This window comes from Bos indicus, chromosome 22, assembly GCF_029378745.1.
Source record: "Bos indicus isolate NIAB-ARS_2022 breed Sahiwal x Tharparkar chromosome 22, NIAB-ARS_B.indTharparkar_mat_pri_1.0, whole genome shotgun sequence".
NCBI classification, from domain to species: domain Eukaryota; kingdom Metazoa; phylum Chordata; class Mammalia; order Artiodactyla; family Bovidae; genus Bos; species Bos indicus.
The window spans coordinates 16,131,128-16,158,922 of record NC_091781.1 but is presented as its reverse complement, the minus strand read 5'-3'; the positions used below and the strand labels follow the sequence as shown (position 1 = coordinate 16,158,922).

At 36.9% G+C, this 27,795-nt stretch overlaps 1 protein-coding gene across 1 annotated transcript in view; it reads right to left on the bottom strand.

Annotated features, from left to right (window-relative positions):
* TOPAZ1 (testis and ovary specific TOPAZ 1) overlaps positions 1 to 27,795 on the bottom strand; it is a 60,916-nt gene that overhangs the window by 5,375 nt on the left and 27,746 nt on the right. Inside the window, exons 9-18 of the mRNA XM_070776193.1 lie at positions 26,022 to 26,085; positions 20,077 to 20,228; positions 19,779 to 19,871; positions 17,302 to 17,417; positions 13,904 to 13,970; positions 12,592 to 12,766; positions 11,764 to 11,864; positions 8,675 to 8,840; positions 2,429 to 2,593; positions 524 to 727 (exon numbers count right to left, since the gene is read on the bottom strand). Coding sequence (XP_070632294.1) covers positions 524 to 727; positions 2,429 to 2,593; positions 8,675 to 8,840; positions 11,764 to 11,864; positions 12,592 to 12,766; positions 13,904 to 13,970; positions 17,302 to 17,417; positions 19,779 to 19,871; positions 20,077 to 20,228; positions 26,022 to 26,085 — 1,303 coding nt within the window. The remainder of the gene's footprint in view (positions 1 to 523; positions 728 to 2,428; positions 2,594 to 8,674; positions 8,841 to 11,763; positions 11,865 to 12,591; positions 12,767 to 13,903; positions 13,971 to 17,301; positions 17,418 to 19,778; positions 19,872 to 20,076; positions 20,229 to 26,021; positions 26,086 to 27,795) is intronic.

The window sequence follows — 27,795 nt, the reverse complement described above, 5'->3', positions numbered from 1 at the left end:
TTGGGACTGGAGGAAGTATTCCTTTTCTAGGCTTACTTGTTAGAAAAGAACAACTGTTAACAGATGAACAAAGTTCTATTGCTGAGAGCCATGTGAAAACCCATCACATATCATGTTGCACAGTAATGACAGCCTCTGTACTTCCTGTGTGCCTGTTTTAAAATATTCTAACCAAAAAGGTCAGGGATAAGTACACATTCCTAAAACTTCATTTTACCAACTGTTTTACTCCTATATATTTATAAAATACACCAAACTGGTTCAAATTCTGTCATTTATTTCCTTTTCATATCCTCCAGTGGACATGCCAATATGCAAAGAAATAAAAATATAGTAATTAGAAATAAGAGACATAACAGGTTTCAAAAGAGCACAAATCTGTGTAGACCACTGTTTTTAAACATGTATAAACCGACCTTTTCATATATTTAATGTCACATTGTGAATATTATACATAGATGTCAGGTTAGAAAATCAAATTCAAAAGCAATATATCAAAATTAAAGTTTAAAATGTAACTTACTTTTGTAGTGGGCTCTGGCTTTGAGCCATAAACAACTCCTTCCTAAAGAAGTAATTAATCTTCTAAGAAAGGAAAAATCAATAGGGATGCTCTTTGAAATCATGAATTCTGCTACAGAGGATGACATACCGAGGCTGTTGCTTTCTATACAGGCATCTAGAAGTTTATTAAAAAGTAGGCTATACTGTGAGACCTCCACAGTTTCTGGAAAAAAAAAAAATTGATAAAATGAAACTGATCCACTTTCATCTCTCAAACTTCTCTTCTACTCCCTTCGTTTCCTCTCTACTCTCCTTGGCCCATTCCTACTTACTGTAGGAGACACAGTCACCAAAATGCAATCATCTTATACACTAAGTTAACAAAAATAAAGCATTCAACAAAAGCAAAACGGTGTGTCCACTTTGTAATGGAGGATGTGAAAGGAATGTGACCATAGAGGCTGCATTAACATCCCTGTCCATGGTTTCCTATGTGACTGCATCTGTATGGTTCTGTCTGCATTCTATCTATAGCGTGGACCTCAGACTTACATCTCCTGTTACTAAAAATAAAACCACCACTCACAAATATTCACTCTCAAATTAAAAAAAAAACACAAAAAACCCTCCTTTCTTGGGTATGTCTACTCCTTTCTGCCTTTCATTCAAAAGAAAGTGAAGTCACCTTGGAGACTTCCAACTCTTTTATTCGCTAAATTCAATTAGGTGGGTCTATGACCTAGACTCTAGGTCTTTAATGGGCTTCCCTTGTGGCTCAGCTGGTAAAGAATCTGCCTGCAAGGCAGGAGACCTGGGTTCAACCCCTGGGCTGGAAGATCCCCTGGAGAAGGGTAAGGCTACCCACTCCAGTATTCTGGCCTAGAGAATTCCATGGACTGTTATAGTGCATGGGGTTGCAAAGAGTTGGACATGACTGAGTGACTTTCACTTTCACAGTCTTTATTACTTTTGGATTTTTCAGTGGTCCAGGTCTTATCAGGAAATTTATCTTCCTACCTTATACCAGAGGAACTTTCCTAAAATACCAACTTCATTATGCCATTCCCTGACCCCAAAACTCAGGGGATCCCCAACACATAGAAAAGTAAATTCTTTTAGCCTGCCATTCAGGGTCTTCCAAAATCTGGCACAACTATCTGATCAATCTCACTATTATTACTTTGTTTCATTATTAAGATAACTGTATATCAAAAGCTAGTTCTACAGCAACCATTGTACCAGAGATACTAAAATAAAGAAAACCTCATTGACTTTAAGAACCTTACTATCTAGAGGGAGAAAAGCATAAGAATGTTAATGACAATACAGAATCTCAGTGGAATACATGGGAAAATGGAGACTGACAAAGCACTGAGGGGAGAAGTCAACGTTTCATTAAACATGAACCCATGCCCTGAACCCACTGCTCAGCTCATTCCTGACCCAAAGCTTCTGCTGTTTCCCTTGACATGGACTCTCTCCTGCTATTGACCTATGACCTGCAAGCATTCAGCACTACCTGCCACTGCCCACGTGGGCATCTATTTCTTTGAACTTGTCATCTGCTGTATTTCCTCCATTTATTCCATGTTTTTCTATGTTACAATGGAGACTAAGTTCCATCTTTGTTATGTGATTAATTTACTTGTTTGCTGATGACTTGACAGAGGAAGGAAAAGGGGAATGATGAAATGCTGCTTTCAGGAACTGCTGACAGACAACCCAAAGATAAACATTTCTTTTTTTTTTTTTTTTTAACCATCAGGAAAGCATATTCAATTTGCAGAGAGCACATTTTACAAAAACAAATATCATTAAAAATATATGCTGGAATATAAAATTCAACCAAGACAGGTGGAGAACTGTTTCTTATTAAATACCAGATGGGCCAGAGATAATTAATCTAGACTTTGACAAAACGTACCTTGAGAATTTTGAAAACCTGGTAGATTTTGCAAAACTTCAAATGTCTGTCTGTAAAGACTCTTCGCTAAGATTTCATGTGCGATTGTACAGAGCAGATTATGCCGATTGAGCACATCCAGTCGATCGCAAGGCCATACTGGTGTATTAATGATCCACTCAGACTCTTACAAGAAGGAAAAGTACAAGTACTTTACACCATGAAAATTACTTAACAGTATAATCACAACTAATGTTTTTAAATATCTTTTGGAGAAAGTGGCAAAACTGAAATATGCATACTCAGAAAGATAACCACAGCTCAGATTTATTAGCAACAATGTATATAGTGATGATCAGCATTCTAAGAAGATGCAAACTAATGACCACTGTTATTTTAATCTTTTTACTAATTCTTCATTTTTCTAAATGTACTAATCAGTTATTGATTCTGAAGTTAATGATTACTTTTATATGATGTTAAAGATTATAATGTGTATATGTTATACTGTAAAATATTATTTGTGTGGACAAATTGAACAATTTTACAGTAAAGAATACATAATTTAATTAGTTTTGGTATTCTTGGGGAACAGCTTTTCCCCACAATATCTGCCTATTTAAAATTTTTTAAATAAAATATTTGCTATGTACAAGTTAACATCTAACATATATAAATAATAAAAACATAATAATAAAAAGAACACTTAGGTAACCAACACATAGCTTAAAAAAAAAAAGAGAGTATTACCTATACTGAAGTTCCTTAATTTCTGCCAATTTTCACATTGAGAAAAACAGTGGCAGACTGTAGTGCAGAATACCGAGGTGCTAACATGGTAGAAATGTCAGTATTTTACTATTTACCTAATCCCTCAATCATTATACATGTGATGGGACTCATAATGAAATGCTGTTATGTAACAGTCAAATCACATTTCTGCATTATTTTTCAACTGGACTAAGAGCAGGAGTTATGCTTTTGTGCCCTTTCCAGCATGGTAAATACAGAAAGTATTACAGAAAGATTTGGTAATTCAAGTATACAATGCCGAAATAAAGCCTTAAGTATGGAGAAGAAAACTTTAAACCAGGAGCTTGTTTTAAAATTACTAGAGCCCACTTGACTGGCAGACTTGATTTATACTACCTACGAGGCAACATTTTACAAATATTCAGTTCAGTTCAGTTCAGTCGCTCAGTCGTGTCCGACTCTTAGCGATCCCATGAATAACAGCACGCCAGGCCTCCCTGTCCATCACCAACTCCTAGAGTTTACCCAAACCCATGTCCATCCAGCCATCTCATCCTCTGTTGTCCCCTTCTCCTCCTGCCCCCAATCCCTCCCAGCATCAGGGTCTTTTCCAATGAGTCAACTCTTCGCATGAGGTGGCCAAAGTATTGGAGTTTCAGCTTCAGCATCAGTCTTTCCAATGAACACCCAGGACTGATCTCCTTTAGGATGGACTGGTTGGATCTCCTTGCAGTCCAAGGGACTCTCAAGTCTTCTCCAACACCACAGTTCAAAAACATCAATTCTTTGGCACTGAGCTTTCTTCACAGTCTAACTCTCACATCCATACATGACCACTGGAAAAACCACAGCCTTGACTAGATGGACCTTTGTTGGCAAAGTAATGTCTCTGCTTTTGAATATGCTATCTAGGTTGGTCATAACTTTCCTTCCAAGGAGTAAGCAAATATTAGTGCTCTACTATTACTAATTCATTTACACAGACACCTTCATTAACCTACTTGTAAAGTGATTAAATCAATAATGAAGAGAAATACTGAAGACACTAAGAACATGAACTAGTAATTCACAAAAGAGTTAAGTAAAAATGGAAACAAAAAGAAAAAGTTAAATTCTGTAATAAGCAATTAAATGCAAAATGAAACAGTGACTATCACTTTTATCCTATCAAACTAGCAAAGAGATAGGAAAAATAATAATATTCAAAGGTGCCAAGGTTGTTTCATAACTTAAACGCTGGTAAGATGACTATAATTAGCAAATTTCTAAAGGTGTAGAGTGCTTTTGAATTCTAGTCACATATTTAAAACCTAGAATGGAATATTCAGAACAGCCAGATTAGGGTTTACCTAAACATGCACGTTTGTCAGATAACTAAAAACCATGAAACTGGGGAGTAACATCTGTATTGTCAATGTACACCCATGGCCCTAACAGGACAGGCTGTACATATGGTACCTATGCAATAGTTTTCTAAGGATTTTCTCACAAAGGGAAGCTTTCTAATAAACTCAAAATAATTTGCTGCAAATCTGAATGGCACTAAGGGCAAATATGCCAACATTTACCAAATAGCTTTAAACTGCCCTTACTTTTGCCCAGCAATTCCATCAGAATTTACCCCAAGGGCATAATAAAGATTTAGCAGGGATGTTTAGAAGGGATTATTGTTTATCATAGCAATTAAAAACCAGCTAGTTCAAGAAAAGTGGATGCATGGACATATCTATGTATCTGTGTTTATCTATATTTGTTCATAAGATGGAAAACTATGCAGCCCATTAAGTGATGTTGGAGAGGAACATTTCCTTTCACAGAAAAATGTCCAAGGAAAGACTTCTGCCTAAACAAAATGCAAGATATAAAAGAGTCTGTATAGCAACACTATGGTGTTATTTATAACATCGGATGGGTGGCTAAGTAAGAATTTTTTTTATCATCAGTTTTGCTTATCTATCCCTTATTATTTCTCTATAATGACTAAGTATTACTTACATAAAGGCAATAAAAGAAAGAAAAAGTAAAAGTGAAGTTGCTCAGTCGTGTCCGACTCTTTGCAACCCCATGGACTGTAGCCTACAAGGCTCCTCAGTCCATGGAATTTTCCAGGCAAGAGTATTGGAGTGGGTTGCCATTTCCTTCTCCAGGGGATCTTCCCAAACCAGGGACTGAACCCTGTCTCCCGCACTGCAGGCAGACGCTTTACCGTCTGAGCCATCAGAGAAGCCCAATAAAGGCAATAAAAGTTACTTTAAAATTTAAGAGCAGATTCTCAACAAATAGCATAACTTTTTTTAAACAAAAATTTGTATTCTAGAATGTTAAAAGATACTTATTTTTCAGCCTCCAAACCTTGATTATAAAATTGTGGTTTTAACGTTTTGTTCCCCTTTTTTTAAATGCTGGTAAGGGTATAAGGCAAGGTAGGAATTTGTTGCTCATTTGCCAGGAAACAAGGTGCTGAGCAAGAGTTCAAAATGTGAGAGTGTACACATGAAAAGTCAAAAACAATGGAGTACTTCTCACCAAAAAGTCTGCTGCACAATAAATAAAAACGTGTAAGATATTCTACAGTTCTCAAACGAAGTGTATGTAAACCCCTTCTTTAAAAAAGTTTAGTAGGTAATAATTGCACATGTTTTTAAAAGGGAAAAATACAGGAAAAATACGTAAGCTAATCTGCTGCTCATCGCTGTCCTCCAAACATTCAATTCTTCTTCCCAGAAGCAACCACCATCAACAATTTCTTATGCATCCTTCTGCAACTATTTTAAGGGTATAAAGCAAATATGAACGTATCTATTAAAAAATTTTTTTTACACAAATGGTAGCATACTGTGTACACCATTCAGGACATTCCTTTTTTTATTTGGTAATAAATCCTGGAGATCATTCCAGTGAGTATTTGTGGCTCTAACTCATTCTACTCCATCATATGGCTGTTACACAGCTTCACTAACTGTTACATCCTTAATGGAAATTTAAGTTATCTGGAATTCTTTGTTATCATTGTTGATGGTAAAAAAAAGAGATTTCATATAACTTATAGTGCATACCTTCAAATATAGAAATAAATGTGTTTGTAGGACAAATTCCTAGAAATGGAGTTAATAGATTAAAGGAAATATGCATTACTAAATTTTGACAGATATTTTGTCAAAAAGCCCCTAAAGACAATCTGTGTGAAGGTTCATTCCTTTATACCCTCACAAAAAGCATATCACTAAACTTTAATCTTTGCTGGTCTGACAGGTGCTTAGGATTTTAATATTTATTTCTCAGTTATTACAAGTGAGATCAAGCCACTTGTATTTCCTTTCTTGACAACGGCTTGTTCACTGCAGAATCCTGTGAAGAACAAAAAAGTTCTGGCAACAACTTAACATACTTCTGTGGATCCTTTTTTAGAAGAAATAAAATTTTACTTATGAAAAATGACTTTCAATTGAAAAGGTCACTGCAAAAGAAAATCTTGTGTTGATAATTGACAGAATTAAAAAATATAATCTCAAAATTGAAACATCAAAATTGTAAAAATTCTAAATCTCCATAGCCCATTCCATACCCTTCCCACAAACTCTCCCAGAATCTCCAGTTAGAGAAAGACTGGTTTTGCCATAAACTTTTAGGCAGATGATCACCTATACCCATTTTTACCAACTATTTTACCCTTTCCATTTCTTAACACATTTTTTCTTTCTCATGGAGCTTGTGAACTCTGGCTTGCATTTTTCTACTTCCTCTTTTTATAAACATTCTATTTTGTATTTGTATATTTGTATTTTGTGTTATACCCTTCTATTTTTGTTAATCTTTCTCCCAGGAAACTTCACTGGCTACATTTGTTAAATTGAAGAAAACCTTTTCCAACAAGCTTTTGATCACAAAGTCTAATCACAACCTCTATATTCCATAAAATCTCAGCATTTGATAAATGCAGGTGTTTTATATATAGATAAATATGTACATATGCTAGTTTTGTGTCTAAGTGCAAAAGCTTTCAATTTTATTTATTTATAGGTTTATTCTGTCTTCTACCTAAACTCTGAGATTCTTGAGGTTTCTTCATTCTTTTTTTTTTTTAAACAAGAGGGTTTATTTCTCTCTCGTGTATAAGAAGTGCAAAAGCTGGCACCAGCTCTGGTGTGCACAGCACTGAGTGGTTCATCAAGGACTTCATCTGCTTCATGTCATTAGATCCTTGTAAAAACGTGTGCTTGTGACACTCATCCCAGGTGCTCTTCCTTCCAAAGCACCAGCTTCTTTGTAGTAACTGTTTCCATTCTATGTTGCCATTCCTGGTCACCAAACGGGCTTCTCTCCCCTCATACCATACCTTTTCTTAACGATCCAGACCCTTACTGGCTTCATTTACATATATAGCAACTCTGAACACTGGGGAAAACACATCATAGACACAGGGTTAATATCCATAATACATTGAAAGTCCTGTGAACAAGAGCCAGGGATATCACTCTGGGACCCAGTGGGCTGCGATGAATTGGAAATTACCTCCAGTTGTCAATCATCTTGTTATAGACTTGTGAATGGTGGCTTCCACGTTCCTGCGCCAAGAGTAGCTGTGTGTGGCAGTCATGGGTCCTTGTCATCACTCACTGGTTCTATGTTGCCACTGAATTGCACACCAGCCGCTCTTGCTTTCCTTTAGGTGGTTGCTCGCTCAGTCGCTCAGTCGTGTCCAACTGTTTGCGACCCCATGGACTGTGTAGCCCACCAGGCTCCTCTGTCCATGGAATTTTCCAGGCAAGAATACTGGAGTGGGTTGTCATTTCCTTCTCCATCTTCATTCTTATTTATCCCATTTTATCAAATAAGATCTGCTTGATGGTCTAAGTAGCCAAAGCTATATTAGATGCTGTGCTACTACTTTGCTCTCTAAATTATATTTACCTCATGCCCAACTGACCTTAGTTGCTTCTGCTGGCTTAACTGCATTGTAATTGTAATTTCTGTTAGATGAACTGACTTACTAGGGAAAACAAGTTTTATTGTCTTGGTTTGGAGCCAGCTTGTTGGCACATAGGGTTTACACAGATTGCAATCAGGATTTCCCTCTGTCAGCAGCTGAAGCTTGGGCTCTGAAGCTGGGCTGTCTGGGATTAAATCTGGCCTCCACATCTTACTTGTTATGTCATTTTGGGCAAGCTGCTTATTGTTTCTAACAAGATTTTCTTATCAGTAACATGGGGATTATAATAATTTCAAACTCATAGGGTTTCCATGAAGGTTAACTGAGATAATCAGGTAAAGCATTTCTCTGGTGCTGAGGCCAAAGTAACAACTAACTTTTCAACAAAGGTTCATACAGTTTCTCTTTAAAGCTAGGTTAACATTCTCCTTTCATTTTACACAACAACCTTTCCTACCCACATGAACACTAGAGCTTAGGCCAAATTATCACCCACCACTTAATATCAACTTGAGGTAATTACAAATCCAAGAATTTATAATAAGCTTACAAAATATTCCATGCTGGTATGTATCAGAACTTACCCCTTAATACCCAAATGGCACCATCTAGGCTTCCACTTTTTAGAAAAATTTCTGCTGCAATATTCACAATTTGACATCTTGGTGCTAACTTCTCAGGCCCTATAAGTCCTTTTAAACTTGTAAAATGTATTTTTAATTCATATAGTTTATCTAAGACCTTCCTTCCCTAGAGTAAAAAAAAAAAAAGAACACTGATTGTTAATCATTTAGAATATTATAGAGATACAAAGTCACTGAAGATTATATAGAAGGTAATTATGCAATTTGAATCATTCGAGACTGATAGCTATCAAACTGCTTCAAGACGCTCTCCTTAAGCCCTTTCCAGCTCAGCCATGAAAACGGAAAGGGAAGGGGAGCAAGCAGGACTTTGCCTCATTAACCACTGGGCCTCCTTTCAGTGGATCTCCTTTCATCTGTTTTAGTCAGTGAGCTTCCTTTCTAAAGACCTCATTTGGCAAAAAGATTTCATGCCTTAAAGTGGAAAACTACCCATTATATGTTCTTGCTCTTCTTATGCTGATCACCCTGAGACCCAGGAGGGAGACTGAATGAAAAGATAACTTAATATAAAATTGAGAAAAAGAATGATAGTGGGGAAAAAAGGGATAAAATTGTTGGCTGAAAATTGTTTTTCTGAGTCAATAGGCTAATAGCTTCACATAGTCTACATAAAGACTGTCTCTAGGGTAGACATTAGAAATTGGACATGTGTTATTATTTCTATTAGGGTCAGCCAAATTTTTCTATAAAAAGCCAGATAGAAAATACCTTGGGCTTTGCAAGTCACATTTGGTCAGTTGCATATTCTTTGTGGTTGTTTTTAAATTTCTAAGCCTTTAAAAATGTAAGAAACATTCTTAGCTCATGAGTAGTATAAAAATAGGCTGTGGGCCAGATCTGGCTTTTAGTTTACAGACTCTTGTTTCATATTATATTATACGCTATTTTGAGTCAGATCCATATTATGATGTCAAAGCACTTTCAATCTGACTGCATTAAATGAGTGCATTTTTCAAGGGATACCTTAAATTTAATTCCAATGGTTTTACTTTTATGTTCATAAAGGAAGCTTTATTAAAAATTTTCATTTACAATTCATTAAAAATTCAGCTAAGTAAGATAACAAATAAAATACTCATTCTGAATAAGATAGTGAACATTTAAAATTAAAATATAGGCACAAATTCACCAACCACTTATATCTTAAATAAAAACAACCAAATAAAATTAAAATATACTCTGAAATTAAAGCAGAATCAGTCTGAGCTTTAAAAACAACTTCCCTACTAGGTAGTCCTCAAATTCTCAAGCATTAAATACCCAAGAAATTAATGCTATGATAGACCTTAAGCTAGACTGTGAGAAGGGGGACAAAGTACATTTTGTCCAGTCCAGGTTTATCAGATAATAAGTGCTCTTGAAGAGCTTGGAAACTGGAGATCTTCTGTACAATGATTATTTTAAAATGTTCTTCTTTAAAAAAATTTTGAATTTTGTATATGTACATGAGTGACCATGTACACATTTAATGTCCTTAAATATTATTTCAATTGTGAAACAACCTCTTCATAAAAAAGAAGGAAGGGGGGAGGGAGATAGGAGGGAGGTTCAAAAGGGAGAGGATATATGTATACCTATGGCTGATTCATGTTGAGGTTTGACAGAAAACAACAAAATTCTATAAAGCAATTATCCGTCAATAAAAAAAACCAAATTAAAAAAAAAAAAGAAACAGAAAAACTAGAGAATCGAAAGGGAGGAAACCACCTGCATTTGACTGCATAGAAATAAACCAGTATAAGAATTTTTTAAAAAAAGAAGGAAGGAATAAAAGTTATGTTTTAATAGTTGATTCAATAGCAACCTCACTCTCAACTATCCTACTCTCCATATCTCAGCACTTCTCTCCCTACTTTGGATTTTCCTGTCCTTTACTTCACTTTATTGAATCTCTCACTCTACCCGCACCTCAGGGAAGTATACCTCAGGTAGTACAATATGGTCTAGAGTTGCTATACTGCTTCTATGATGAGCTAAATCTCAAAGGTAGACATGAAGATACCAACAGTGTTCCAGGGAATCCTAGGAAGTAATTTTAAAGTAGTTCTATTAATTGTATCTTGGGCTCATCTTAAGAGAGGTCTTCAAAAACTGCAATAGTACCAATACTCAGGAGTTGGCAAAATATACTGAATTGACAGGTACTTCAAGTAAAAATGATATTTAGCACAGCTTCTTAAGTATTTTCCATACTGAGATTCTTCTTAGTAGTCAATCTCATGCCACCTCCTTTCCACATGTTCCTAATACACCACCTAAGTGAAGTGAAGTGAAAGTCGCTCAGTCGTGTCTGACTCTTTGCGACCCCATGAACTATACAGTCGATAGAATTCTCCAGGCCAGAATACTGGAGTGGGTAGCCTTTCCCTTCTCCAGGGGATCTTCCCAACCCAGGGATCGAACCCGGGTCTCCCGTATTGCAGGTGGATTCTTTACCAACTGAGCCACAAGGGAAGCCCAAGAATACTGGAGAGGATAGCCTATCCCTTCTCCAGGGGATCTTCCCGACCCAGGAATTGAACTGGGGTCTCCTGTATTGCAGGTGGACTCTTTACTAACTGCTGCTGCTGCTGCTGCTAAGTCGCTTCAGTCGTGTCCGACTCTGTGCGACCCCGGAGACGGCAGCCCACCAGGCTCCCCTGTCCCTGGGATTCTCCAGGCAAGAACACTGGAGTGGATTGCCATTTCCTTCTCCAATGCATGAAAGTGAAAAGTGAAAGTGAAGTCGCTCAGTCGTGTCCAACTCTTCGCGACCCCACGGACTGCAGCCTACCAGGCTCCTCCGTCCATGAAATTTTCCAGGCAAGAGTACTGGAGTGGGGTGCCATCGCCTTCTCCGCTTTACCAACTGAGCTATCAGGAAAACCCAAAATACCACCTAATAATTAATTTACTGTCTGAGGCTCAATTTGCCCCTGTAGTGATAATCAGCAAAATTTTAACATTCAGGGTTAACTTATATTCTATACAAAAATGTAAAACAAACACTCTACAGACCAAGCCCAAACAAAAATTTAGTGAAGTACCTTGGACCACTGCAACAGCTTGTGATAGAAGTACATAGCACTGATTCCGATTCTTCCCAGCAAAGTTTTATCTACTTCACTATTCTGCAGATCTTTGCTAACTGAAACACAAAGTAGATACACGGAAGAAAATGAAATAGTCACTTTGAATGATGGAAAAGGCAAATTTAATATGGAATTAGTGATACTACCACAAAGACCAGGTGTCAGCAAACTACAGCTCATGGGCTGAATCTGGCCCGTGGCCCGTTTCTGTATAGCCTGTGAGCTTCTAAGAACAGTTTTTATTTTTGAAGGGTTGTTTGAAAAGAAAACTATGTGACACAGATCATATGCTGTGTGTGCAACACCTAAAATATTTACTATCTGCTCCTTTACAGAGTTTGCCAACCCTGATAGAGAATATAGCAGTGAAGGGCTCACACACACACACACACACACAGAGAAAAGTCTCAAAAACACATGAATTTTATTAACTTGCAACAGTGAAGATAGTAACAATGATCTCAAAATTCAGATTCTCCACTATAATTTGCTAGCAATAGTTTTACCAATCTGAATGAAAAGAAAAATAAGAAAATGAAACATCTGATATACTGACCTTTTATCACTTTTTTATCATTATAATCTAAATTAATAATAAATAGATGGAAAAATTTATAAAGAAGAAATAGTATCTAAATCCTGCAATATTAATTTATCTTCAACATGGAGACTATTAGGAGCTTTATATGTTTTGAACACTGTCCCAGTCAATCTATCAATCAGGAAGAAAGAACACTGTATCACCCTAACATGCAGTACTCTGACCAAAACAGCAACATTTACCTGTTTCAGCAAATTCACAAAATGGAACACCTGGTCGCTCTTCTTTACAGTCTTTTGTTAGTGTTTCAGCAATACAAGCACAAAACCTCTGGAAATCTGCAAATTTTTCACAGCTCATTTTTATGTTAAGGTATACATTTCCCAGTTTGGTCCAGTCACCTTTTTCTTTACAATGCTATGAGAATTATTCAAAACAAAACAAAAAATGTAAGCTGTTATTTATGCAAACATATTATGGGGTAGGCACATGTAGGCATTACAGAAATTAATAAGACATGATTTCTGCAAATCTTATATAAGCTTCCTGGCAAGTGTTATAACAGCAGTAACATGTTACTGTACAATTTGCTTTTCTGACCATGGCAAAGCCTATATAAGTTCCAGATGTCAACGTACACTTGTTTTAATTATTTAGTTCCTAATGTCCTTAATGACATCATCCCCAAACCTGGAATACACAGTGGAGATAGATTTTTGGAGAAGAGATGACTAGCAGCACGATTTGAGCTGCCTCCACAGTAATACATTATTTTATTACTGTTAGAGACTGCATTTTACGATTATTTGGCCATTTGTGATTTGGGGCCCACACACAATTTTGGGCATTACATTTCTTCTACAAAAGGACCAACAAAGTAAATTTCAGTAAACTTACCATCTTTCTATTATTTTCTAAAGTAAAAGTTTTCTATACCAACAAAATATACTGTTTTAAGGATATAAATATTCATTTAGACTAGATCAACAATTACTAGAATGAGTATAAAAATGATCTTCAATTAAAAAGTCAAGTCATCCTGAAAGTCCTCTATTTCTTATTCAGACTTTAAATGCTTGGAGAGCACACAGTGACCATGGCTTTGCCCTGTCAGGTCACATACTGTCCATTTAATATGATCACCCATGGATCATGATAAGAAAGCCAACTCACTCATGCACTGAAGGAGTCTACCTAGTTATAAGAATGAAAAGCCAAGCTATAGATTATTATAGCCTAACATACGTTAATTTTAAACTGAAAAACTATGTCTAGAATGATTTTTAGAATAGGTCAAACTCTAGAAATTATGTTTGCAGTTGAAAGCATTAACTTGTAAGAAATTAAACATCTTTTCCTTCTTTTCTCTGTGAAACAGCTGCATTTGTAAACCTTTTTCTAAAATTGGGTTACTATTCAAAGTTTCTTTGTTGTTACTGGTTTTCAGAGTTCCCAGCTATGTATTTAAAAGGTAAGCATCAATGGCAACTCACTCCAGTATTCCTGCCACCAACCCTCCCCCAAAAATAAATAAATAAAAGATAAGCATCGTACCTCTATTTCATTCAAGGCTGCCTCTAAGTCACATTTCCAGTTCTTTTTAAATTGCCTCATGTGTAACCTTTAACAACAGAAAAGGGTTAATTACGTTCACTCCCCCAAAGTCAATATTGCTCCTAATTCATTTGTTAACTTATACCTAAAAGACTGGAGAAAGAGAGAGTAATATGCTATAAAATTCTTTAGTGCTGAATAAAATGGTAATTGCAGTTACCTTACTTAAACTATTTCCTCCTGAACCACAGGCAATGAGGAGGAAAACCAATTTCATATGAAACTGTACTTTCACCCAACTTGAAGACAGAGAATGTCAAAGCTTCAAAATAATTGTGAATACAAAGAGGAAAAAAAAAAAGCAAAACCAATCCTAGCACTTGCTCTCTGTGGCTCTCACTCCACCCTCACTGCTCCAGAAGGACATGAGGCAAGCAAACACTAACCACAACAAACCAAAGCAAGCAAACCAAAAGTATCTGTAGGGGAACCATAGCAGGAAACTAGCAGAAGGACCTAACAGTGACTAAAAATTACCATTACAAAGTCCACACCAAGCTTGAAAATGCTAAGTAAAAAACATGGGTAGATGAGAACATAAACAACACAGAAGGAATTTAGAACTGTGTGTGATCTGAACAAAGCAAATGTGAAATGCATAGATAGCTTCAGGGACAGGAAAAAAAAAAAGACGTACACTTTGGCAACTGGGAAGAGGAGAAGAAAAGGTGCAAAGAGCAGGGTGCCAATAAACTAATAACGCTGTAGAAGAGCCAACTAGGGGGTCAATTTTGGTAATTAGTCCCAAGGTTTCATAAATTATTCCAGAGCATTAAAAAGGAAGGACAAGTTCCTAACTTTTATCCATTCATCTGCTGATGGTCACTTAGGTTGTTTCCGCTGTCTTGGCTATTATAAATGGTGTTGCTATGAACACTGTGGTGCACACATCTTTTCAAATTAGAGGTTTCATCTTTTCTGGATTAATGCCCAGGGATAGGACTGCTGATCATATGGCAACTCTATTTTTGGCTTCTTAAGGAATCTCTACACTATACTCCACAGTGGCTGCAACAATTTCCATTCTCTCCAACAGCGTAGGCGGACACCCTGTTCTTCACGCCCTCTAGCATTTATTGTTTGTAGACTTTCTGATGATGGCCATCGTGACTGGTGTGAGGTGGTACCTCACTGCAGATTTGCATGCCTCTGATAATCAGCAATATCGGACATCTTTTCATGTGGGCCATCTATACGTCTTCTTTGGAGAAATGGCTAATTAGGTCTTCTGTCATTTATTGACTGGGTGGATTTTTTTTTTTTTTTTTTTTGGTGTTTTTTTGGTATTGAGTTACATGATCTGTTTATATACTTTGGAAATTAAGCCCTTGTTGGATGCCTCATTCTACAAATATTTTCCCCCAGTCTGTAAGTTGTCTTTCATTTTGTTCATGGTTTCCTTTGTTGTACAAAAGTTTTTAAGTTTGATTAGGTCTCATTTGTTTATTTTTGTTTTTATTTCTTTTGCCTTGGAAGACTGGTCTAAGCAAATATTGCTACATTTTACGTCAGAAAATGTTTTGCCTATGTTTTCTTCAAAGATTTTTAGTGTCATGTCTTATATTTAGGTCTTTGAATCTTTTTGAGTTTATTTTTGTACATTTTGTGAGGTAATGTTCTAACTTCACTGATTTACATGAAGCTGTCCAACTTTCTCAACACCACTTGCTGAAGAGACTGTCTTTTCTCCATTGAATATTCTTGACTCCTTCACTGAAGATTCTTTTGTGATTCTATATAAATTTTAGGATTATTTGTTCTAGTTCTGTGAAAAGTGTCACGGTTAACTTGATTGGGAATGCATTAAATCTAGATTGCTTTGGGTAGTATGGCTATTTTAACAATATTAATTTTTCCAATCCAAGATTAGTAGTATTGTTTTAAATTGCAAAATATTGGGGACAACTTAAATACCCACACATTGACTGAATAACCGGAAGTACGTTCAAACAATGGAGTACTTTTGCCTTTATTAAAAAACAACAAATTTCTCTCCAAACTGATTTAGACTGATCTCCAGGATATACTGTTTGAGTGAAAAGAGCAAATTTGAAATTCATTATATGCTACACTGTGTATAAAAAAGAAGTTGGTATAAGAAAATATATAAATATCTGCTCATTATAAGAGGATAACCCCCAAAACTGAAAGATTGGTTACCTCTAGTACGTAGGTGGAAAAGGGGTGAAGAGGAGGAGGAAACAGAAATGGTAGAGTAGGGATAAGGGGGAGCAACATTTCTCATCACATCTGTTTATACTGATGGTTACAACCAACAGTAGTATTTCACATACTTTCCCAAATCAAACAGACTATGATGTGGGATAACTGAAAATATACTACAAACAGTAATAAATCAATCTAAATGCTCTATAAATGAATAATCACACTGAATGGGTATGGGGGAAAAAAGGGAACTGATAAAACGGCACTAGAGCAAATTCACAGGGCTCCTCAGGTAATTTTAATATTTTCACAACATCTGTCAGACACCGTCAAACTACTATTAATTTGTTTGGATCTAACCTGTTAATAAATGCTACTGTTAATGTATTTCTTTTGGCCTCTGGATACTAGTGTGGAAACTTCTGTATTAGAGGATTATGAGAAATGAAATAAATGTGAAAGTGCCTCTGAAGGAACTTTCTGGGCTTTCTCAAGGAGTTTTCTGGTTGGCATCATTTGCACTTTATCAAATCTGCCTTTGTTAAAATGTTATGGTTCATTTAAACACCTAAAATTTGTATACTTTTCTCTATGTATGTGATACTTGAATACAATTTTTATCAAAGTCATGGCTTTCCTTTTTCTCAATACAGGTATGTTATGGTACTACCCTTGTAATTATTATAGGTTTTTTTTTTTTTTTAAGGCCTTTTGAGGCTCATAAGCTAAACAGAGAAAGCAAATAAGTCAGAGAAAGAATGAAGGAGAGACCTTAAAATATTTTACCTAGTTAACATGACAAGAAGTGAGTGAAAGAGAAACAAGGATTAAAGTAATTTGAATACATGTAAGAGAAAGAAGGATTAAAGTAATTTGAATACATGTAAGAGAGTGCATTAAGTAGAATTAAGTAAGTTGTAAAACAGAGCAAGAGAGTCTTTACATTTGATCTGCCAGGTAGCGAGATGAAATCAGGTGATGAAAAAGATTTGGTGAGGCTGGCCAGGAGGGTTAGCTAGAGGCAAATGATGACAACGTGACCAGGCCATAGCCAAGAGGGGGAGAAGGACTTTTGGTGGGCATATGAAGAATGATAAGTACTTTGTCTTCAACCTTTTTAAGTCCCCATCAAAATACATATATTTTAGTCCTAATTATAGTGGTTTTCTTACCTGGATTTCATTTCCAGAACTGCAGTTATTTCTTGCTTGGAAGCCTGTACTTGGTATAAAAGCTTAACAATATAGTTAAAGTGTTCTGGGTCAAGTACCATCCCAGCTTCAAGGAGCTGTGGAAGAGGGTAAACAGTAGTCATTCTTTTAAAAATGTGAAACCAATGTGTGTGGGAAAAACTAAGAGACTGATGGAAGAAGTGAAACATGGAGACAGAATTAAAATTCATTAAAAAATCTGAAGTATATTTTTCTTCAAATATTTGAGAACCACCGTAAGACACCTTACATCAAGAATTTAAAGCAAAAATGAAAATAATACTTCTGAATTTAAACTTGAACATTAGTCCTCTTCTTCAAGTTATGTCAACTACTTTATCAATCGAACCTCTTGCTTGGTACTAATTCTGTCTTTTAGTAAGTATAGCACTGTCGTTATACTGTATACCTGATGATAAAATCCCTGAGACATATCAAGTTGAGGTTTTCTACAATGACTCTAGGTGATCGGTAATTTCTTCTTTAAAAAAAAAAATTATCTATCTTCAATTTTACTGAGCTATATCAATAACTGACATACAGCAACTGTATAAGTTTCAGGTATACAGCATAATGATTTGACTTACATATATCATGAAAAGATTACAATAATTTTAGTGAACATCTACCACCTCATATACACACAAAATAAAAGAAAAAGGAAAAAATTTTTCCTTGTGTTAAAAACTCTTAGGATTTACTCTCTTACCAACTTTCATATATAACATACAGCAGTGTTAATTATATTCATCATGTTAATTATATTCATCATAATACATAGGGATTCCCTGGTGGCTCAGTCAGTAAAGAATCTGCTTGCCATGCAGGAGACCCTGCTTTGATCCCTGGGTTGGGAAGTTCCCCTGGAGAAGGGAATGGCAACCCTCTCCAAAATTTGTGCCTTGAGAATTCCATGGACAGAGGAACCAAGTGGGCTAAAGTCCATGGGGTCACAAAGGGTCCGACACGACTGAGTGACACACACACAGTTCTTATTTCTCTTATAACTGGAAGTTTGTACCTTTTACCACCTTCATCCAATTTCCAATTTCCTTTATGCTTCTGGTGACCAGAAACCTTATTTCCTTTTTTGCAAGTTTGTTTTTTGAAGTATAATTAACCTATAACACGATGTTAGTTACTGGTGCACAACACGGTGATTTGACATTTCTATACATTACAAAATGATAACCATGATAAGTTTAGTTACCATCTGTCACCATACAAAGATATTACATTATTACTAACTATACCATGCCATACATTTCATCCCTGTTACTCAATTCTTATGTAACTGGACATTTGAGTAATTCCTGATTCAAAAAATTTCCAGGCAAGTAATTTTGTCAAGTTTTGTAATGTGAAACTAGAGGTATTCACTGAAATATTTGTTCATCTGCTAAAATGGTTCCAATGCTGCTTCCTAAAGAGAATAGGTGGGAAGTGGGGTGTTTTCCTGCTATAGGCCTACTCTGAAATGAAATGCTGAGTAGTACCAAATACTAAGAAATATTCAACAACAGTAAAAATTTTAATATACTTTAAAAAATGTAAAAAGAGATGTGGGTTCGATTCCTGTGTCTTCAGGATCCCCTGAAGCAGGAAATGGCCACCCTCTCCAGTATTCTTGCCTGGAGAATTCCATGGACAGAGGAGCCTGGTAGGCTACAGTCCATGGGGTCACGAAGAGTTGGACATGACTTAGTGACCACCATTTAGTAAACAATAACCACCACCATATTCTTATCCATCAACCATGTTTGGTAACAGTGTCCTATTTATACATTGATTTGTGTACTTATTTTTGTTATATATGACCTCAAATCTTTTTGAAAAAGAAAATTTTCTTCAATCATTCTTAAGAAGTAGAGATGAGGATGGTTCATGAATTTGTAAGAAGTCACCTGGCATGCTTGCTGCTGCTGCTAAGTCACTTCAGTTGTGTCCGACTCTGTGCGACCCCACAGACAGCAGCCCACCAGGCTCCGCCATCCCTGGGATTCTCCAGGCAAGAACACTGGAGTGGGTTGCCATTTCCTTCTCCAATGCATGAAAGTGAAAAGTGAAAGTGAAGTCGCTCAGTCGTGTCCAACTCTTCGTGACCCCATGGACTGCAGCCTACCAGGCTCCTCTGTCCATGGGATTTTCCAGGCAAGAGTACTGGAGTGGGTTGCCATTGCCTTCTCCAACCTGGCATGCTTAGAACTATTCAATTAAGGGCAAGGCCTGTTAGTCACTGGAGTCTGTTAATAAGTCCTACTTCAGGAGAAAAAGAACATTTCTGAAAATATAATTCTTTGGTATAAAAAATGTGAGTTAAAGGCAACTTAAGAGTAAGCAGAAATCAAAAAAAAAAAAAAAAAAGAGTAAGCAGAAATCACTTATTTTCTTGGTTATTCACTATTAGAGAATAAAATGGATAAAACAAAAAATCATACCTTGCAAAAGATATTAATTAAAGCAGGTACAGCATTCCTTAATTTCATAGTTGCCACATACTCAAATATTTTTAGTAATATTTTCAGAGCAGGCTGGATAAAACAAAAATATTACACTCATTTTCATGTCTTACTTCAGTATACTTTAAGTTTCTCAAATTTGTTTATGCTGAAAAACACAAGTGTTCTCTAGGAAGTATTTAACAAATAGAAATTTAACTGCTAAATTATACATATAAGAAATGTATCAGAGAAATTAACTTAAAATATTAGAAAAATGTATTTTCAGGTTACTTACCAGCATCTTAATCATTATGCAGAGGTTCATGACCTGAAATACTTCTTTCAATAAACAGTGTTTGAGTAAAGAACTTAGAAGGTCATTTAATACTTGTAAATCAAAGTGTATACCTGGAAGAAACTTTCTGTAGTACTCCATAAACATGTTTGCTGAAAATGATGAAATACATAATAAAGTCATTTGCTGCTTTTAAGATTCATCTTTCCTAAATTAGACAATTTTTCTATATTTAAAGATCAAGTAGCATTAACTCAATTTCTTAAAAGATACACTTCCAGTATCAGAAATATTTGATGAAAATACATTAAAGCAAAAGTTAAATGGCAACAACATGTCAACCAGGATGTTAGGTACTAGATTGGGATCTAACTCATGTGCTATCCACAAAAAATAGGACCAAACTGCCTCATACATCATGGTTTCAATATGAACTCTGAGGGAGCCACACTCTCAGGGGGACTTCAGGTAGTGGCCTGTTTAAGAGTGGAAGCAGACTGTTTTGACATATACCCCTTCTTTCTGTTTTAACTCCATCAACCTGCTGACCCTGGGGATATTTTTAGTCTAGTTTATGAGCATTCTCCTAAAAATTATAACACTGATTGATTTCCACTGAAAAAGTGTTTCTTTACAATTTATTTTTAAGAAATTATTTATTTTGGCTGTGCTGGGGCTGGGTCTTTGTTGCTGCATAGGCTTTTCTCTAGTTATGGCAAGTGGAGGTTACTGTCCAGTTGTGGTGCGTGGGCTTCTCATTGCAGTGGCTTCTCTTATTGTGGAGCATGGGCTCTAGGTACCGAGGTTCAGTAGTTGTGGCACATGGGCTCAGAAGTTGCAGTTCTTGGGCTCAAGAGCAGACTCAACAGTTCGGCTCATGCACTTAGCTACTCTGCGGCGTGTGGGATCTTCCCAGACCACAGATCCAACCTGTGTCTCCTGCACTGGCAAGTGGATTCTTTACCACTGGGCCATCAGGGAAGCTCTGAAAAGTCATTCTTAATGGACTCTTGCATTGCCTCATATTTTAGCTACTGTGAATAATGCTGCTATAAATATGGGTGTGCTATAAATATCTTTCAAGACCCTGCTGTCAATTCTTTTGTGTATATACCAGGAGAAGAATTGCTGGATCATATGGTAATTCTATTTTTAATTTTTTGGGCAACTGTCATACTGTTTTTCTACAGTACTGTACAATTTTACATTCCTTCCCGTAGTGCGTGAGGGTTTTAATTTCTCCACATCCTAACACTTTTTTCTTTTTTTGATAGCAGTCATTCTAATGGGTGTGAGGTGGTATCTCAATGTACTTTTGATAAGCATTTCCATTAGGTCTGGTGATGTTGAGCATCGTTTTACATGCTTATTGGCCATTTGTGTTTCTTCTTTGGAGAAATGTCTCTTCAAATACTTTGTCTATTTTTGAATCAGGTTTTGTTGTTGAGTTTTAAGGGTTCTCTATATATTCTGGATACTAATCCCTTATCAGATATATGATTTACAAATATTTTCTCCCATTCTGTGGGCTGCTGTTTCATCTTGCTGATACTGTCTTTTAACGCACAAAATTTTCAAATTTTCATGAAGTTCAATTTATCTATTTTTTCTTTGTTGCCTCTGTCTTTGGTGTCATATCCAAGAAATCACTGCCAAATCCAATGATGTGATGTTTTTGTCCTCATGCTTTCTTCTCAGAGTTTTATTGTTGTAGGTCTTACATTAAGGTCTTCAACCCATTTGAACTAACTTTTGTTAGTCTCCCAATCTATGACATGGGTGGTTGTTGTTCGGTTGCTTACTCGTGTCTGACTCTTTGTGAACCCATGGATGCTTCCCTGTCCTTCACTTCTTCCTGGAGTTTGCTCAAACTCATGTCCACTGAATTGGTGATGCCATCCAACAATCTCATCTTGTGTCATCCCCTCTGTTCCTGCCTTCTATTTTTCCCAGCATCAGGGTCTTTTCCAATGAGCTGGCTCTTCTCATCAGGTGACAAAAGCACTGGACTTTTAGCTTCAGCATCAGTCCTTTCAATGAATATTCCAGTTTGATTTCCTTTAGGACTGACTGGTCTGATCTCCTTGCAGTCCAACGGACTCTCAAGAGTCTTCTGCAACACCACAGTTCAAAAGCATCAATTCTTTGACATTCAGCCTTCTTTATGGTCCAACTCTCACATATATACATGACTACTGGAAAAACCATAGCTTTGACTATACAGACCTTTGCTGGCAAAGTAATGTTCTGCTTTTCAATATGCCATCTAGGTTTTGTCATAGTTTTTCTTCCAAGGAGCAAGTGTCTTTTAATTTCATGGCTGCAGTCAACCATCTGCAGTGATTTTGGAACCCAAGAAAATAGAGTCTGTCAGTGTTTCCACAGTTTCCCCATCTATATGCCATAAAGTGATGGGACTGGATGCCATGATCTTAGTAATGACATTTTAACATTACGGAGTCTTCCAATCTGTGAACATGGGAGGTGTGTCTTTAATTTCTCTTTCAGCAATGTTGTGTAGATTCCATTGTACAAGTCTTTCACTTTCTTCGTTAAATTAGTTTTTAAGTATTTTATTCTTTCAAGTTATTGTAAATGCAATTGTTTTTGTAATTCCCTTTTCAGGGCGCTCAATTTCAGTATATAGAAATGCAAATGATTTTTGCATGTTGACTTGGTCACTTATTAACCCTAACAGCTTTTCTCCCCTCAGAATCTTAAGTATTCTCTACATATAAGGTCATATCATCTGCACACAGGCCACTGACTTCTTCCTTTCTGAAATGGATGCCTTGTCTAATTGCTCTGGCGAGAACTTCCATCTCCGTGTTGAACTGAAGTGGTGAAAGCAGGCATCCTTGCCTTGTTCCTAATCTTAGGGGAAAAGCTTCCAGTTTTTTGCCACCGAGTATGGTAAAGTAATGATCAAAATTCTCCAAGCCAGGCTTCAGCAATACGTGAACTGTGAACTTCCAGATGTTCAAGCTGGTTTTAGAAAAGGCAGAGGAATCAGAGATCAAATTGCCAACGTCTGCTGGGTCATGGAAAAAGCAAGAGAGTTCCAGAAAAACATCTATTTCTGCTTTATTGACTATGCCAAAGCCTTTGACTGTGTGGATCACAATAAACTGGAAAATTCTGAAACAGATGGGAATACCAGACCACCTGACCTGCCTCTTGAGAAACCTATATGCAGGTCAGGAAACAACAATTAGAAATGGACATGGAACAACAGACTGGTTCCAAATAGGAAAAGGAGTACGTCAAGGCTGTATATTGTCACCCTGCTTATTTAACTTCTATGCAGAGTACATCAAGAGAAATGCTGGGCTGGAAGAAGCACAAGCTGGAATCAAGATTGCCGGGAGACATATCAATAACCTCAGATATGCAGATGGCACCACCCTTATGGCAGAAAGTGAAGAGAAACTAAAAAGCCTCTTGATGAAAGTGAAAGAGGAGAGTGAAAAGGTTGGCTTAAAGCTCAACATTCAGAAAATGAAGATCATGGCATCTGGTCCCACCACTTCACGGGAAATAGATGGGGAAACAGTGGAAACAGTGTCAGACTTTAACACTGCAGATGGTGAGTGCAGCCATGAAATTAACAGACGCTTACTCCTTGGAAGGAAAGTTATGACCAACCTAGATAGTATATTGAAAAGCAGAGACATTACTTTGCCAACAAATAAATGTCCGTCTAGTCAAGGCTATGGTTTTTCCAGTGGTCGTGTATGGATGTGTGAGAGTTGGACTGTGAAGAAAGCTGAGCGCTGAAGAATTGATGCCTTTGAACTGTAGTGTTGGAGAAGACTCTTGAGAGTCCCTTGGACTAAAAGGAGATCCAACCAGTCCATTCTAAAGGAGATCAGTCCTGGGTGTTCATTGGAAGGACTGATGCTGAAGCTGAAACTCCAATACTTTGGCCACCTCATGCGAAGAGTTGACTCATTGGTAAAGACTCTGATGCTGGGAGGGATTGGGGGCAGGAGGAGAAGGGGACGACAGAGGATGAGATGGCTGGATGGTATCACCGACTCGATGGACATGAGTTTGAGTAAACTCTGGGAGTTGGTGATGGACAGGGAGGCCTGGCGTGCTGCGATTCATGGGGTTGCAAAGAGTCGGATACGACTGAGTGACTGAACTGAAATGAACTGACTGATGGTGTTTACTGTGAGGTTTTTCAGATGTGGCTTTTTAAATGTTGAGGTAGTTTCCTTTTATTCCTAGTCTCTTGAGTATTTTGCTGCATCAACTAAGATGATCGTGTATTTTTTCCCATTCATTCTGTTCATGTGGTTACTTGGACTGATTTTTGTATGTTAAACTACACTGTACTCTAAGAACAAATTCCACTTGGTCATGGTCTATGATCCTTCCAATTCAGGTTGCTAGTTTTTGTTGAGGAATTTTATATCAATGTGTTCCCTCCTCTTCAATTTCTGGGAAAAGACTGAGAATTGATATTAGTTCTTTAAATGTTTGGTACAACTCAACAGTGAAGAGTTCCTTCTGGTATAGCCAAGCAGCAGCAGTTTTACACAATGGTTTTAATCAGACAACTTCTGGAAACAGGATTTTATGTGGAAATTCAAATATCAAACAGATAAAAATGAACCTATGGTTAAATAGGGTAATGGGGAGTCCCACCTTCTCAGTACTTCCCCCTTGTGAACTTGTCAACTTGACAAATATTAAAGCTTGGTCCCTTCCTTTTGGGACTCACAATATAGTAGGGGGAGATGGGAGCAGAGAATGGGATGAGGCTGTGGAGTCAGATAAGGGTGTAATGGAGGAGATAATCCTATTTTCTATGACTAGGCTTTGAAAGATGAATAGGTCTTTGCTATGGGGAAGTGGGATAAAAGAAAGGCATCCTAGGTAGAAGAGCAGCGACTTTTCTATTATAGCAGAGCTTGGCCTGTTTACCATCTGAGCCACTAGGGAAGCTTCCCTGATAGCTCAGTTGGTAAAGAATCTGTCTGCAATGTAGGAGACCCTGGTTCGATTCCTGGGTAGGGAAGATCCACTGGAGAAGGGATAAACTACCTCCTCCAGTATTTTTGGCCTTACCTTGTGGCTCAGCTGGTAAAGAATCCACCTGCATTGTGGAAGACCTGGGTTCGATCCCTGGGTTGGGAAAATCCCCTGGAGAAGGGAAAGGCTACCCACTCCAGTATTCTGTCCTGGAGAAATTCCATGGACTGTACAGTCCATGGGGTCACAAAGACTCAGACACGACTGAGCAACTTTCATTTTGGCCTGTTTATGGAACTGCACAGAATGATTGATGTGCATTAGCAATAAGCTGCTGCTGTGGCTGCTAAGTTGCTTCAGTCATGTCCGACTCTATGCAACCCCATAGACAGCAGCCCACCAGGCTTCTCTGTCCCTGGGATTCTCCAGGCAAGAATACTGGAGTGGGTTGCCATTTCCTTCTCCAATGCATGCATGCATGCTAAGTTGCTTCAGTCATGTCCGACTCTGTGCGACCCTATGAACAGCAGCCCACCAGGCTCTCTGTCCACAGGATTCTCTAGGCAAGAATAGTGGAGTGGGTTGCCATTTCCTTCTCCTCAGCTTACGAGGGACATGTGTAAAAGGATGAAGATGTAGGGAAGATCCAGTTTCTGACAGATCCCTTCAGAAAGATTTTAAGCTAATTAACGACATCCTTTTTTCTGTCTTACACCTGTAAATAAAATTTATACATCATGAAAATATTAGTACATATGTAAGTGAATTACAATGTTACATGGATTAAAATTAACCAAAATGCCACACTTATTATTAATCCTTTCTAAGACCAACAGAACTAATCTAAGACACTCAGTTTTCATACTCAAAAGTATTGAATTTACTTTTAAACCATGAGGACAAAAGCACATTGTTTGAAACACTTGCATTAATGATTTTATAGTAATCATTCTATTATCTCATACCTGCACGTTGTAGCAAACACAGCTCATTGATACTTATATATTTCTTAAACACATCCATACAAACCTGTAAAAGTCATGAAAAATGTAAAATTACCTTTTCATATTTCACAAAAACTATACAAATTTCAGTCCTATCTTTTTGCTTATTCTATTTTTTTTTAAGTCAATTTAAGGCAATGGAATAAAGAAGCTGATGTTAGGTTAACTAAGATGGGAAATGCATACTGAATTTGTTACGAAACCCTTATTCAGAGAAGCTGTTCAGAGAAAGAGTCAAGGAAACAAAGTCAAGATTAGAAATCAACTGGAGAAGGGAGGGATTCTTTTACTGGTATAAGGAAAAACACATTGACCAATGATTAGAAAATAGATCCTATAAAGAGACTCACTCATACACAATTAGCAGATTTATGACACAGTGATACTGTAACACAGTGGGGGAAAGGATGGTGTTTGGTTAACTGGAGATCCACATGGGAAAAAATATGTATCTAGACCTTCTTCTCACATCCTAAACAAAAACTAATTCTAGATAGCTTAGATTTCTAAATGTGAAAGATAAGACAACAAATTTTTTAAAGGAAAAACACAGAAGACCATCTTCATGATCATGTTGTTGTTTATTTGTTAAGTTGTGTCTGACTCTTTTGTGACCCCATGAACTGTAGCCTTTCAGGCTTGTGTCCACTGGATTTCCCAAGCAAGAATACTGGAGTGGGTTACCATTTCCTTTTCTTCCCAACCCAGGGACAGAACCTGGGTCTCCTGCATTGCAGGCAGATTCTTCACTACTGAGCCACCAGAGAAGCCCCTTCACGATCTAGAAAATTTTTTTTCAGTAATGTGTAAAAAGTCTTGAGTTTGAGCAAGCTCCGGGAGTTGGTGATGGATGGGGAAGTCTAGTGTGCTGTGGTCCATGGGGTCACAAAGAATCAGACATGACTGAGTGACTGAACTGAACTGATGTAAAAAGTCAACACCATAAAAGGAAAAAAATAAAATAAAAAGGTAAGATTGGACTATATAAAGATTAATAATTTTATCTACCAAAAGACATGTCTAAAAGGGTAAAAAGGCTTGTTGGTGGGAATGTAAATTGGTACAATCATTATGGAGAAAAATATGGAGGTTCCTTAAAAAACTAAACCCAGAACTACCAGATGCTCCAGCAACCCACTCCTGGGCATATATCTAGAGAAAACTATCACTCTAAAAGATACATGGATCCCAACATTCACTGCAGCTTTATTTACAATAGCTAAGACATGGAAACAACCTAAATGTCCACTGATAGAGGACTGGATAAAGAAGATGTGGTACATATATATAATGGAATATTATGCAGCCATAAAAAGGATGAAATAATGTCATCTACAGGAGGATGCATGCACTAGAGATAATGATCATACTAAGTGAAGTAATTCAGACACAGAATGACAAATATATTGCTTGTATGTGGAATCTGAAAAAATGGTACAAGTGAATTTATTTACAAAACAGGAAGGGGAGAAGACTGGGATTGACATATATTCACTAACTAACAAGGACCTCCTGTATAGCACAGGGAACTCTACTCAGTACTCTGTAATGACCTATATGTGAATAGAATCTAAAAAAGAGTGGTTATAAATATCTATTACTGATTTACTTTGCTGTACACCTGAAACTAACGTAATATTGCAAATCAACTATATTCCAATAAAAATTTAAAAACTAAAAAATAAAAGTATGAAAAGGCAACTTGCAAAGTAGAAAAAATTATTTGCAATACACA